This window comes from Mobula birostris, chromosome 1, assembly GCF_030028105.1.
Source record: "Mobula birostris isolate sMobBir1 chromosome 1, sMobBir1.hap1, whole genome shotgun sequence".
Classification (NCBI taxonomy): domain Eukaryota; kingdom Metazoa; phylum Chordata; class Chondrichthyes; order Myliobatiformes; family Myliobatidae; genus Mobula; species Mobula birostris.
In genome coordinates, this window is record NC_092370.1 from 140760415 (window position 1) to 140775700 (window position 15286).

The 15286-nt window shown below is 41.9% G+C and overlaps 1 protein-coding gene across 3 annotated transcripts in view; it reads left to right on the forward strand.

The window, feature by feature from the left end:
* Positions 1-15286, forward strand: part of dipk1c (divergent protein kinase domain 1C) — a 43114-nt gene that overhangs the window by 15302 nt on the left and 12526 nt on the right. For all 3 annotated transcript variants that reach the window (XR_011888116.1, XM_072274529.1, XM_072274593.1), the window contains exon 3: positions 10426-10590. Coding sequence is in view for 2 of the 3 variants with exons in the window: in XM_072274529.1 (XP_072130630.1) it covers positions 10426-10590 (165 nt within the window). In the remaining variant the exon portion in view is untranslated. The remainder of the gene's footprint in view (positions 1-10425; positions 10591-15286) is intronic.

Sequence of the window (15286 nt, forward strand, 5' to 3'; positions counted from 1 at the left end):
GTCCATTTCTGACACCTCCTTCCCCTTTCTTGATCTTTCTGTCTCTATCTCTGAAGATAGCTTATCTACTGATGTCTATTATAAACCCATGGACTCTCACAGCTACCTGGACTACAGCTCCTCCACCCCATTACTTGCAAAAGCGCCATCCCCTTCTCTCAATTCCTCCGCCTCTGCCACGTCTGTTCTCAGGATGAGGCTTTTCATTCCAGAACGAAGGAGATATCCACCTTCTTCAAGGAGAGGGGCTTCCCTTCCTTCACCACCAACGCAGCCCTCAACCACATCTCTTCCATTTCAAGCACATCTGCTCTTACCCCATCATCCCGCCACCCTCCCAGGGATAGGGTTCCTCTTACCCTCACTCACTAGCCCACCAACCTCCGCATTCAGCACATAATTCTCCATAACTTCTGCCATCTCCAATGGGATCCCACTACCAAGCACATCTTTCCCTCCCCCCTGCTTTCCACAAGGATCGCTTCCTACGCGACTCCCTTGTCCATTCGTCCCTCCTCACTGACCTCCCTCCTGACACTTATCCTTGCAAGCAGAACAAGTGCTACACCTGCCAGTACACTTCCTCCTCATTACCACTTTGGGGCCCAAACAGTTCTTCTAGATGAGGTGACACTTCACCTGTGATTCTGTTGGGGTCATATACTGTGTCCGGTGCTCCCAGTGTGGCACCCGATTCAGATTTGGAAGCCAGCTCGCTGAGCACCTACGTTCCATCTGCCAGAAAAAGTGGGATCCCCCAGTGACTACCCATTTTAACTCCACTTCCCATTCCCATTCCAACATGCCTATCCATGGCCTCCTCCACTGTCGCGATGAAGCCACACTCAGGTTGGAAGAACAACACCTTACATTCCACCTGGGTAGCCTCCAACCTGATGGCATGAACATTGATTTCTCAAACTTCCGGTAATACCCTCCCTTCACTATTGCCCATCGGCTTTTCCCTCTTTCACCATATCTCCTCGCCTGCCCATCACCTCTCTCTGGCGCTTCTCTCCCCTTTTCTTTCTTCCATGGCCTTCTATCCTCTTTGATTGGATTCCTCCATCTCCAGTCCTGTATCTCTTTCACCAATCAACTTCCCAGCTCTTTACTTCACCCCTCTCCTCCCAGTTCCACCTTTCACCTTTCACCCCTCCCCTCCCCCACTTTTTAACTTCACTCATCTTCTTTTCTCCAGTCCTGCTTGAAGGGTCTCGGCCTGAAACGTTGACTGTACTCTTTTCCACAGATGCTGCCTGGACTGTTGAGTTCCTCCAGCATTTTCTGTGTGTTGTTTGGATTTCCAGCATCCGCAGATTTCTCTTGTTTGCGACAGCCTTCCATACTTCCTTTACTCTCCTGCTTTAATCAGTTTTCAGGATATAAACTTAACTTTCATAAGAGTGAACTTCTTCCTTTGAATAATTTAGTATTAGTTAATACTAACCTTCCTTTTAAAATTGTAAGAAATCAATTTACTTACTTGGGTATAAAGACTTATGAAGTTAGTTTCTTTTCCCATATGCTTTGATTTGCTCAACACTTTGCTGTGTCTGAACTGAACAGGAGATATAGGAGCAGGAACAGTCCTTACACCTTTTTGAGCAAGAATAAATATATTCACTTAATTAGATATTAATTAACAGCAAAGTCGCTATTATTTGAACATTTAACCTAGGATTAGCCTCTGTTTGAGAAAAGCTGCATTTGCAATCATTTTCAGACAGGAGATCCATCTTCCATCTGAAGTCCTCTCCATCACAGAAATCATTCTCCAGCTAATTCAATTCATTCCTGTCAAATATTGAAAAAGTCTATATATAGTAGACATAGAGAGGATGTTTCCTGTTATGGGAGAGTCTAGGACCAGTGGGCACAGCCTCAGAATAGAAGGGCAATCCTTTAGAAGAGAACTGAGGAGGACATTCTTTAGCCAGAGAGTGGTCAAACTGTGGAACTCACTGCCACAGATAGCTATGGAGGTCAGGGTATTGGGTATATTTAAAGCGGGAGTTGATAGGTTCTTGATTAGTAAGGGCATTAAAGGTTATGGGGACAGTCCAGGAAAATAGGGTTGAGAGGGATATTAAATCAGTCATGATGGAATGGCGGAGTGGACTTAATGGGCCAGATGGCCTAATTCTACTCCTATGTCTTATGACCTTATTCCATGCAATGTCAAGAAATGTCCGAGAGTACTGGACACACAAAAGACCATTGACCAGGCGACATTGCTACTGTAGAGCTGAGCTCCAGAAATAGCTGCATCTCTAGCCCAGCTGTTGCAATAAAGTCACAGTATTGACATCTAGCTGACAATGGAGAAAATTGCACAAATTTGTCCCATTGACAAGTAGCAGGAAAAATCCCATCCGGCTAATTCCTGCCCAATTACTCTATTGCAATAATCAGCAAAATTATGGAAGTTAATGTTGACAGTGTTATTAAACAGCACTTACAAAGGTAAACCTTCATTTGTCACATGCATATTGAAACATAGAGTGAATGTGTTATTTTGAGGATTGTGCTGGGGGCAGCCCCCAAGGGTCACTTGGCTCTGGTATGCTGTGATGAATAACTCACCTCCTCTCACCCAAGGCTTCTCCTCCATCTACAGTGCACAAGTCAGGAATGTAATGAAACACCCCACTTACCCATTAAATTCTTTAAAAAGCTCTCTGCTGTTCAGAACAAATAGTCTAATTCATTAGCTCCCCATCAATCTTTCTAAACCAGGGGTTCCCAACCTGAGGTCCACAGACACTGAAGAATAGATATGTGATAGTTTTGGGAAAGGTGTTAAAACAAAAAGGTCATGGTGGTGGGTAACTCCAGTTTTCCTAATATAAACCGAGATTTCCTTAATGCAAGAGGATTGGATGGGTTAGAATTGGTTAGGTGCATCCAGGAAGGTTTCTCAAATCAATATATAGATAGTCCAACAAAAGGAGGGGGCTGTACTGGACCTGATGTTGGGTAATGAACCTGGCCAGGTGAGCCACCTTTAAGTGGAAGGACAGTGAGAACTCTTTAAGTTTTAAAGATAAGCATAGACCTTGTGGAAGAGAAGTAAATCAGAGCAGGGCAAATTATGAGAGCATTAGACAGGAACTTTTGTTGCTCAGTTGTGTCCGACTCTTCGTGACCTCATTGCGTTTTCATGGCAAGATACGGAAGTAGATTGCCAGGCCTTTCTTCCGCCCAGATACTGCTGTTGCCCAGGTTGGGACCTGGCTGGGTTTGAACTCAGGACCTTCAGCCTTGAAGTCCAGTGCTGATACCACTACACCACCAGCTGGCCCAGGCAGGAACTAGGGAGAGTTAATTGCAAACAGCCATTTCTTGGCCAGTCCATATCTGACATGTGAGGGGTGTTTAAAGAACCAACTTTACGAGTAGAGGACAGGTATGTACCAGTAAGAAGGAAAGCAATGCCGGGAAACTTTGGATGCCAAGATAGTCAACGGGACTTATTCTGGCTGGAGGTCTGTACTGGAACTTCTGCTGTTTGTGATATACTGCATACAAATGGGCTGGATGAAACCATGGATGGGTGGGTTAGTAAATCTGCAGATGATATGAAGATTGGTGGTGTTGTGGTTGGTGCAGAAGTCTGACAGTGGGATACAGATCATTTGTAAATATGGACAGAGAAATGGCAGATGGAGTTTCACCCAGTCAAGTATGAAGTATTGTACATTAGAAGATCAAATGTAAAGAGGCAGTACACTGTTAGTGGCAAAACCCTTAACAGTATTGATGATCAGAGGGATCATTGAGTTCAAGCTCATATTTCCCTGAAAGTGGCAACACAGGTTGATAGGGTGGTTAAAAAGGAAAATAGCATGCTTGTCTTTATTACTCATGGAACTGAGTTCACGAGTCAGGTATTACATCTTTATAGGACTCTCGTGCGGCCACATCAGGAGTATTACATTCAGTTCTGATCAGACCATTATAGGAAGGACGTCAAGGCTTTGGAGAGAGTGCAGAGGAGGTTTACCAGGATGCTCATGGATGAGAAGACATATACTACAAGGAGCGGCTGGGCAACCTCGGGTTGTTTTCTCTGGAGCAGCAGGGCCTGAAGGGAGACCTGATGGACGCTCATAAGATTATGAAAGACGTTGACAGAGTAGACAGTCCACATCTTTTTTCCCCAGGGCTGAAATGCCTAATACCGAAAGGCATGCATTTGACATAAGAGATGGAGATGTGTGGGACAAGTAATTTTACACAGTGAGTGGTGTGTGGCTGGATTGCTGCGCCTGGCACAATGGCGAGGGCAAACACAATAGAGGCATTCAAAAGGCTCTAAGATAGGTACATGAATGTGCAGGGAATGGAAGGATATGGACATTGTGTAAGCAGAAGGGATTAGTTTTAGTCAGGCATTCGATTAGTAATTTAATAACATCAAGGGCGAAAGGGCTGTTCCAGTGCTGTACTGTTTTAAATTCTATCTTCTTTATAAACATTCATCTCCTCTACTACTGTCACAAAATGGCTGCAGTGTTTACCAACTACCTAGAACACAGAACACCACAGCACATACAAGCCCTTTGGTCTAACTTGCTCGGCCTAATCCAACAGCACCTCATAAACTTGCACCATCCATCCCAGGAAGGACAAAGGGCAGGGGAATGTCATCACCTGCAGGTTCCCCACCAAGGGACGCACCATCCTGACTTAGAAGGAAATTGCCAGTCCTTCATCATCACCATATCTAAATCCTGGAATCACTGTCCTCCAGCACAAATAGCAGATCTTACCGCAGTGACTGCAGTGGTTAAAGAAGGCAACTCAACCCCACCTTCTCGAGGGAATGAACACAATACACTGGTCTTTTAGCAATCCCCACATCCAGAAAAAGATGATGTGGAAAGATACATTACGTAACAAATGGGATACAAAAACATAGACATGCACAAACACAAAACTAATCATATACAAAAATACAAGAAAAACAGGCATATAAAAGAAAGCATAGTAAGCATCATTTAGTTACACATGCAAACATACTCACAGGCTCAATATGAATATGCACCATAAATAACACACATACAGTACTGTGCGAAAGTCTTAGCACATATATAGCTAGGGTGCCTAAGACTTTTGCACAATACTATAATAATTTTATTATAGTATTTTATTACTGTTGCTGCAAAAACAAATTTCATGACATATGTGAGTGATGATAAACCTGATCCTGATATGGGTCTCTATTGTGGACTGAGAGTGGGAAGAGGGCAGGGAGAGGGGAATCATGGTTGGGGCAAGGGGAAAGAGTGGGAAGGATCAGAGAGACATTTTGCAATGATCAATAAACCAATTGTTTGGAAACAACTGACCTTGCCTGGTGTCTCAAGGCTGGTGGATCTGTACCTGCTCCACCATACCCCACTACCCCTGACACTCCTTCTCTGCCAACTGTCCCACAACCCTCCTGTGGAAATCCATCCTCACCATTCCCAACATCCTTCGCTCTCGCCAGATTTTCAAAGTCGCTCTCCACTCATCGTTGACAAATATGATACTGTGCACAAAATCTGAGGCACTCTGGCTTTTTTATACGTGTGCCGAAGACTCTTCCGCAGTACACACAAAATGAAACAGACAAAATATTCAAACACACTCATGGGTACATAAACACAAAACTACAACCCCAGATGCATGCCCGCACAGGTACACACGCACTCATCAACTTGTAAATAGTCTCTCGTGTGAATTACTGTCACCAGTGAACACCACTGGGATATTGCTGGCTTGTCACTGGCCCTTGGTGAGTGAGATGTAGCCAGGATGGGAAGTGCCTGAGAAATTTAGAGACGCAGCAGGAAAAGAATCCAACAAGGCAAAAACAAATGGTCATGGTCACCAAACTAAGGGTTTTTTGACTCAGGTACTGTTTGCTGAAAAAGTAGTGGCTCTCTGATAATGAGGGATCCTAAGGTGTAGGCAAACTGTTCAATGATCTTGAATTATAAAGTATTCCAGCTCAGTATCAGGTCCCACAACTCTTGGGCCTGCACTTGCTCTAGTAAGAGCAATCGACTTAACCCCTTTCCCCCTACTCCTTTCCTAAATCTCAAGCATCTTTCACTCCATTCGCTTGTTTAGTAATCTATTCATTTGTTCGTTCATTCATCCATCCGTTTATTTATTTATTTGATTAATTGGTTCATTGATTGACTGCCTTTTGAATATCACTACTGAATTTATATCATCTATACTATTAGGTACTGCACACAATATTCTAACTATTTTTGTGTATCACGTGGCTTTTATGCCAATGACGTAAACTTTTATCTCTTTCTCCTTATAGGCACTAGAGACAAATTTTCAATATGTAAAGTCTTTAAATGTTTTCTTTTCATGACTGTTGACAAATGTCTTGCACTTCACTGTTATGAGAACAAACCAGCTTCTCTGCTCAAAACGTGGACTGGTTTTTCACCTCCATAGATTAATTCCCATTCCTAAAACTACCTTAGCAACTTACATGAAATGCTATAATAACTCAGTGGGTCAGGCAGCAGCTATGGAGATGAGACGAGTCCACATTTTGAGCAGAGACCCTCCCTTAGGACCTTACCATTGCAAATCTTTCCTTTGGCCTCTCCATAACCATGTTTTCATTCCTAAAGTACTTTGCCAAGAGGTGGACAGTAGAATTCCACCGGGGATAAATAAGTGGTTTGTAAGATTATGAGAGGCATTGATAGAGTAGACAGGGTGTTTTCTTTTCCCCAGAGTGGAAATTTCGAATACCAAAGAGCATGCATTGAAGGTGAGAGGGAGTAGGTTCAAAGGGGATGTGAGGGGTAAGTTTTTTTACTCAGAGAGTGGTGGATACCTGGACTGCCTGGTATGGTGGTAGAAGCAAACACATTAGAGGCTTTAGATAGGTACATGAATGTAAGGAAGATGGAGGGATATGGACATGATGTAGGTAGGAGGGATTGGACTTTGGGTTTTTTTAATTTACTTTTTAGCTGACTCAGCACAACATTGTGAGCTGAAGGGCTTGTTCCTGTGCTGTACTAGTCCATATTCTATGCTCTTATATGGATTTAGATAAAAAGCATGAACTGAATTTGAGTCCAGATACTGCTCTGCTGTTCTGGCACTTTATCCAAAAACAACAAACACACAATGTGTAAAAAACCTATCTCTGACATTCTCCCGATACTTCCTTCCAATAGCATAAAAAATTATGTCAATTATGCCTCCTATTATTAGTCCTTTCTGCCCTGTGAAAAACTGCCTGGTTGTCCACTCAATCAATACCTTTCATCATCTTGTACCCCTCTATCAAGTCGTGCCTCATCCTCCTTTACTGCAAAGAGGAAAACCATGGTTTGGTAAACCTATCCTCGTAAGACATGCTCTCCAATCCAAGCAGCATCCTGGCAAACCGAGATTCTCCATTTTTGTGTCCGCAGCACACCTGCATGTTCAAATGTTTTTACATGTGAATAAGTCAAGGATGAATGACAAAAGCATTTAAAAACTAAATCCATTCACTTCAATCACTGGCGTACCACTCCAAACATTGGCTTACCGGTGGTCATGACAGTCCAGTGGACTGCAGTAAGCAATATGTGAGAATAACTTCTGCCCCAACTTTCTGCCCATGCAAAACTAAACCAGAAGCTTCAAATAAAAGTCATGGTTCTTGCAGAGAATTATCAGCAGTCCCCACGTTATCACGAACATTTTTGTTGTGTAACTGACGGTTACTGTAGAACGTCCTTAGAAACATGAATAACCCGATGTTACTATCAGCTGCTGATGGCACTTTCCAAGAATGTGCTCTAGTATTTCTATCCTGATGAAATTCAAAGTAAACTTATGATTAAAGTACTTATATGTCTCCATATACTACCTTGAGATTCATTTTCTTGCAGGAAAATGAAGAAAAACTACACATAATAAAGACTGACAGACTTCCAATCTGCAAAAGAGGATAATCATGCAAATAATAAGTGAAGAAAATATCAATTAATGAGAATTCATCACTATTTAAGCAGAATAATCTCCCTAAACATGTGCAAAATTAGAATCCGTGGAGGAATCAGATGCCTAGAGGCACAGCAAGTGTTGCCTCTGTCTGACAATTCCGGTGATATGGGTTCAATTCCGACCACAGATGCTGTTTATGTAGAGTTTGCATATTGTCCCTGCAATGGTGAGGATATTTCTTGGGTGCTCTTGCTTTCTCCAACACCTTAATCACATAGGTAGGTTGACTGGTTGGTGAATTGACCATTTAAGTCAGTAGTATTTAGAGTGAGAAGGGGAAAATTCAAAGGAGATGTGGAGTTCTTTTCTAACCCAGGGAGTAGTGGGTGAGGAGTTGAAGGCCTTGCAAGATCATGACGATAGGGTGAGGAATGAGGTTGCTTTGAAAACCTGCATAGAATTAGTGCTCCAATTAACCTCTTTTCATGCCACAAGGAAACATTAGAAAAAAAATGGTTTTACCACTCATTTGATAGGAGCTGGTGACAAAATACAAAGATAAGTTTGAGTTAATTTACATAATCATTTTATATATTAATTTTTCTTTAATAACATTAATGTGTGTTTATACATAGACATGCTTGGTTAAATGGCCCCCTTCTATGTTTAACACATAATATGGAAATATGGGAGTATGCTTGTGTTTTATCCTAATGCTTTTTTACAATTTTGAAAATTAAAGGAAGTAGTTAGTTTTTAGAAAAGTTCTGAACTTACAGTGTCATAGAGCACCAGAGCATAGAAATAGTCCCTTCAGCCCATCCAGTCATGCCAAACTATTATTCTGCCTAGTCCCATTGACCTGCACCAGAACCATATCCCTCCAGAGACTGCCCATCCATGTACCTATTTAAATTTCTTTTACATGTTCATACAGTGTACATATCTAATATTTCTGATGGCAGCTCACTCTACGCTCTCACCAGCCTCTGAATGAAGAACTTGTCCTTCATGTTCCCTTTAAACATTTCACCTTTCTCCCTTAACTCATGACCCCTATTTCTAGTCTCACCCAACCTCAGTGGGAAAAGGCTGCTTGCATTTACCCTATTAATTCCTCTCATATTTTGTACACCTCTATCAAATCTCCCTTTATTCTCCTACACTCTAGCAAATAAATGCCTAACCTATTCAACATTGCCCCATAACTGAGGTCCTCACGTCCTAGCAACAACCTTGTAAATTTTCTTTGAACTCTTTTATTCTTACTGATATCTTTCCTGGAGGTAGGTAATCAGAACTGCATACAATACTCCAAATTTGGCCTCACCAACATCGTATGCAACTTCAATGTAACACCCCTGTTATGTTTTGTAATTCCAAAACACAAAACTATTTGAAAGAAAAAACAGAGCCAGGAGGTGTGTCTCTACTTCATTCTTCACTTCTAGTGAGGTGCATGGTAATATTATGGTGCTATGATGACATAAGTCATTCATGTACTTTTACATATAACCCATAATGAATTGGTTAAGCACCAAAGAATGCTTAATCAAACCATGTACTTACAATATTACTGAAATATTAAATACACAACAGCCCCAACTCCTATACTCGAAACTTGATTTATAAAGGCTAATGTGCTGATGCTTGGGTCAGAGATGAGCATGGGAGTCTTGCCACCTACAGGAGTTCAAAGTTCAAAGTAACTTTATTACCTAAGTACGCATATGTCACATACACTACCTTGAGTTTCATTTTCTTGCAAGCAAAACAGAGAAGTACAATAGAATCAATGAAAAACTACATGCAAAGACTGACAAACAGTAAGCAACTGTGTATATATAAATAAAATGGATAGATGGATAAATAAAATTGAAAACAGTAGTTGTAGAGACTTTGAAAGTGAATCCATAGGCTGTGGAGTCAGTTCAGTGTTGAGGTGAATGAAATTATCCACACTGGTTCAGGAGCAAGTTGGTTGAAGGGTAATAACTGTTCCTGAACCTAATGGTGTGGGATTTAAGACTCCTGTGCCTGCTTCTTGATGGCAGCAGCGAGAAGAGAGTATGGCCTCGCAGAAGGCTTTGCCCGTGGTGGACTGGTCTGTGTCCACTTTTTGTAGACTTTTCCATTCATGGGCATTGGTGTTTCCATACCAGACCATGATGCAACCAATCAGGATACTCTTTGCTGTGCAGATGTGACATTTTGTCAAACTTCTTGATGTTATTACAAATTCGCAAATCTGATGTGTTAATGTTCCTATTAGAGGAGTGCTACTGGAGAGTTTTGCATTAATGACTAATAATGGCATTGCCAGTCCTTTTGGGATTTGTGTAAGTAAACTTATTTCATCAAAGAGAAACATTAGTGAGGTACAATATGTTGCATTATTAATTTTTACTTCAAATATTATTTTGGAAACACTTCCTGATCTCCATCTTTCTGTTTTAGGTTGTTGCAATAGATGTGGACATGGCTTTTTTTGAACCCAAAATGCGTGACATCCTTGAACAAAATTGTACAAAAGATGAAGACTGCAACTTTTTTGACTGTTTCTCACAATGTAATTTAAAGACAAAAAGATGCAGAGCTCAGCGCTCAAATAGCAACCTGCAGGTTAGTTAAAACATTGCTTTGTGTTAAATGAATGTATTCCTATCCATTCTTCAAATTTTATGTCCATATATAATGATGTATAGGAGGAGTTACTGGTTGTGGACTATGACTAGTGCTCACTATTAATAACTCAGTTACTATATCAGCTTCCAAATCCTAGCTCCATCTTTAACTTTAAATCTTTTTACCACCCAGACACTGACTCTGACTCCTGATACTTTTTTCTTGTCTTTCCATCACCTGTCCTCAGTATCCAAGATTGAAGATTCAAAATTGTTTAATGTCATTTCCAGCACACAAGCATTAACGGTTGGGTAGCCTCCAAACTGATAGCATGAATATTGATTCTCTTTCCACTAACCTAATTTTCCAAACTCCACACTTCCTCTATTCTCCACTCTGACCTTTTATCTTTACTCACCTGCCTATTACTTCCTCCAGGGTCTCCCTTCTCCTTCCCTTTCTCCTATTGTCCACTCTCCTCTCCTGTCAGATTCCTTCTTCTCCAGTCCTTGACCTTTCCCACCCAGCTGGCTTCACCCATCGCTTTCCAGCTAGGTTCCTTCCCTTCCAGGTTTTTATTCTAGCATCTTCCTCTTTCCTCCTCAGTCCTGAAAAAGGGTCTTGGCCCTAAACATCAACTATCTGTTTCCATAGATGCTGCCTGACCTGCTGAATTCCTTCAGTATTTTGAGTGTGTTGCTTTGACCAAAATAATTGTTACTCTGGATCCAATGCACCACAAAAAGAAACACAATAAGATAAAGAATTATAAACAAAACACAATAAATATAAATACATAAGATAGCTTGTATGCCCATAAAGTGATGCAAGGCACAGCAGTGTCTGTACATAAGATGACTGACAGGAAATGACATAGTAGTGTTGGTGGGTGTGGAGGGGTGGGTTGGTTGGTGGAGGAGTGGATCGGCCTTAATGCTTGAGGAAAGTAACTGACTCTGGTGATCCTGGCATGGATGCTACGTAGCCTTCTCCCTGATAATAGTCCAGCTGCAGGGTGACTGGGATCCTTCATCATGTTACTGGCATTCGTTATTGTGCTCAGCTTCCACATTTCTATATTTAATCCAACCATTCAATGCATCATATCTACACTTACATTTAAAGCCATCCCTGCACCCCCAAGTAACTTTTCCAGCAATCTTCTCATTTTCCTCATTGGTATGAATTCAACATTACACTTGCCTGTTGACAATAGCCATAGCACTCTCACAGGATCACAGAAATTTGCAGCACAGGAGGCCACTTGACCTATCATGTTAATGCTGCCATAAAGAGAGTTCAGTTTAATTCAATTCCCTAGCTGCCAGCCAATTGCCTGGTGGGTAATGGGGCTCTTCAGCTGCTCATCCAGATGCTTTCGAAATGTAGTGACGATTCCTGTCTCAAATTTTTTCTTGTCATCTTTCTTTTAGTTCTTCTGCCAATTGCCTAAAACTGTGAGATGGATGAGAAGAGAATTGTTGAGTGATATATTTTGACAGAATAAACAAGAGGAGACAATTTGAATTAAATAGCACAGTTCCACAGGATTTGCGCACCATCTTCAAAAGTAACAGGATATATTGTGATAACATAGGATTTATGGAGAAAGGCACAGAATCCTCACAAAAGTCTTGGTCAGCCACAGATGGGTGTTACGGCCAATTTCAGGTCCCTTAAAGAAAGATTTAGATACACAGAGTTTTGAAGCAGTCATTTCAGTCTTTAACAAAATGTCTGGACTTTTAAACAAAATTAAAAAGTCCAGTTTCACCATCAAATCCTCCAACTCCAATGACATATTTCTCACTGTTTAATTGCTATTTGGATCACAATTAACATGTTTATTTTGCTTTCAGTAAAACGGTGATGGGCAAAAGATTCATGAAACCAGGACAACTTCCTTTACCAATAGTGGTGCATCATCCTTTGTGTGAAAAATTGCCCCTCAGACCTTGTTGAAGTATTTCCCTTCTCACCTTACAACTATGTCCTCTAGTTTTAGACTTTCCTACCCTTGAAAAAACACTATCTACACTGTCTACGTCCCTCTTGGTTTTATAAATCTCTATAAGGTCAACCATCACCCTCCTGTGCTCCAGTGAGCACCATTCCCTCCTATCCAATCTCTCCTTGTAACTAAAGTCCTCCATTCCAGACTACATTCTGGTGGATCTCTTCTGCACTCTTTCAAGCACTAGAACATACTTGCTATAGTGTGGTGACCAGAAGAGTCTAAAATATTCAGAGTGTGGCGTAACTGATATTTTGCACAGGTGCAACATTATGTCCCAGCTCCTAAATTCAATAACCCTGCATAGGAAGAGAAGCAAGCTAAACGCTTTCTTCACTACCCTTTTCAGCAAGTGTTGCCAATTTCAGGAAACCATGCATTTGCACCCGAAATTCCCCCTGTACACCAGCATTTTCAAGGTCACCTTTAATTACTTTGCATATTCAGTCCGTACAGGCAATACAAAATGCATTACATATTAATTGCAATACCTGTATCACTCAGCATTACCTCAAGTTACCTTTTGCTTTCTTAAATGCAAGAGATTGTGCAGATGCTGGAAATGCAGTGTACCACACACACAAGATGCTAGAGGAACTCAGCCTCTGTGGAGAAGAGAAAAAAAAAGTCAACGCTGCAGGCTGGGCCCTATCATTAGACTGGAATGGAAGATCATGAGACATACTGTTGAATCTGAATTTGGCCATTCAGCCCATCGAGTCCACTCTGCCAGTCCAATTTGGCTGATTTATTATTCCCCTCAATCCCATTCTCCTGCATTCACCCCCAAAACCTTTGACGCCCTGACTAATCAAGAACCTATCGACATCCGCGTTAAATATACTCAGTGACTTGGCCTTCACAGCCGTCTGTGGCAATGAATTCCACAGAGTCACCATCATCTAGCCCAAGAAATTCCTCCGTATCTCTATTTCTGTCATGGTCTGGTCCATGAAGTCCGGATTCCAGTCCATGGTCCGGTCCATCGTTCCTTATTCCAGGTTTTCTGGTTTTCACTTTTACTGTTGGGTGCTCTAATTGAGGCAGTTGATTCACATTTTGGGCTGGCTACTCAAATAGCTCCTTGGTTCAGCTTCAGTTGCTGGCTGGCGGAGTGCTGGCTGGCGGAGTGCTGGCTGAGTTCCGGCTGGCGGTTGGACATTGGCTGGTTGCTGCTTATGGTTGCTGGGAGAGACTGAGGTGCTGGAACTGCTGGGGTGTTGTGGGGGACATCCTGTGGGAATATTGACCGATGGCCTGTATAGGTCCGGAACGATATTCGCACACGGTTCCTTGCAAACTCTGATAAGATGGCAGGGAGGGAGGCTGATGGTGACAGCAACAGCATGGAGTTTGAGTAGGAAGAGGTGGGGAGAGGGACTAAGAAACAGGAAGGTGAAGGTTTGGAAGAGAAAGAAAGGAGGTGGGTCTAGTGTAGGTGGATCAGAAAGTGAGGGAAGAGAAGTTGAGGAGAAGGGCCCGAGGGCAAAATTGCTAAATGTAATGTTAAGATTTGAGGGGGAAGGGGGAGTAAATAAAATGAACCCGCTTAAGCCGACAAAAATTATCAGAGGGCAAGTAGGGGAAGTGAACCATGCAAGAATTTTAGGAGTTAGAAACCTGCTGATAGGATGTAAAGATGAAGAGCAAATGGAGAAGACAATGAAGGTGACTAATGTTGGGAAAGTCAAAGTGCCCAGGGTTGTAAGATTTGGAGCACAAAGGGTCAATGGTTGCAAGGGGGTGATCTCCGGGGTTCCCCTCAGTGTTAATATGAAGGAGATAGTGGAGAACTTGAGACTGAGGAATGGTTCAGTGAAGAGTGTGAAAAGAATGACAAGGGGAGCAAAGAAAAGGGAGACTGAAACTGTTCTGGTAGAATTTGAGGATATGGTGCCTCCAAAGGAGTTATATTTTGGATTTCTAAGATAATGTGTAAGAGAATCTATATCAAAACCTATGAGGTGTTTCAATTGCCAGGAGTTTGGGCATGTGGCCAAAGTGTGCAAAGGAAAGGGAAGATGTGCAAGGTGTGGTGGGGAACATGAATATGGAAAATGTGGAGAGAGTGAGACCAAAGTGCTGTAATTGTGGAGGTAAACATAGTGTAGCGTACTGGGGATGTGAAGTGTTGAAAAAAAGAGGTGGAGGTGCAGCAGATAAGGGTGAAGGAAAAAGTCTCAAATGCTGAGGCAGTCAAGTTGGCAGGACAGAAGAAAATGAATGAGGGAGGGTGTAGCAAAGAGCAAGCGGCAGCTAAAGAAAGGCAAGATAAGAAGAGTGCATGGATAGAGAAGAAGAAATTGGTGACCTTTATAACAGGAGTGGTAAACGCAACTTATGAAATCAAATCTAAAACTGAAAGGATTCAGATTATTGTGAAAGCTGCAGAGCACCATTTGGGTATGATAGGATTAAAATGTGAAGAAGTAAACGATGGTACAGTCAAGACAAGAGGCAGTATGTGTGTGTTGATATTACTAATAATTTTACTACTTCAATGGAATGCAAGAAGCCTGATTGCTAGTGGACAAGATTTCAAGCAGTTTATAGCTAGTAGGAGAGAAAAGCCAGATGTTGTGTGTATCCAGGAAACCTGGTTAAAGCCTAATTTGGATTTTGTTTTGTATGGTTATGTGGCAGTAAGGCGAAACAAGAGAGAGGGGGGAGGAGGAGGAT